At 53.0% G+C, this 285-nt stretch overlaps 1 protein-coding gene across 1 annotated transcript in view; it reads left to right on the top strand.

Annotated features, from left to right (window-relative positions):
• LOC119591631 overlaps positions 1-285 on the top strand; it is a gene marked incomplete in the record, with an annotated part of 3,243 nt that overhangs the window by 1,542 nt on the left and 1,416 nt on the right. Inside the window, 1 exon segment of the mRNA XM_037940386.1 lies at positions 115-232. Coding sequence (XP_037796314.1) covers positions 115-232 — 118 coding nt within the window.

Here is a 285-nt window from a genome sequence, read left to right as displayed (position 1 = left end):
TTTCATATCTGTGAAAGTCTCATGATCACATCTCTCCTACTTCCAACCCACTTTCCCCATTTCAAGTGAATCCGAGGATCCATCTTACATATCCACTCGCCGATCTATCCGCAGAACCTGTTGGAGAGAGACGACAACGGGCAGGTCGCGGCCGCCCTCAGGATGTGCCGCCAGTACGCTCTCGACTCTACGGAACTGCATCTCCTTTCGGCCGTCATCCTCCTCAGATCCCGTGAGTACATTTTGCGTCCGTGGGTGTTGTTTGATCCTCGGGTTCTCTCGTGA

This window comes from Penaeus monodon, chromosome 29, assembly GCF_015228065.2.
Source record: "Penaeus monodon isolate SGIC_2016 chromosome 29, NSTDA_Pmon_1, whole genome shotgun sequence".
Taxonomy (NCBI): domain Eukaryota; kingdom Metazoa; phylum Arthropoda; class Malacostraca; order Decapoda; family Penaeidae; genus Penaeus; species Penaeus monodon.
The sequence above is the reverse complement of the archived record's forward strand: the minus strand, read 5'-3'. Positions and strand labels throughout refer to the sequence as shown.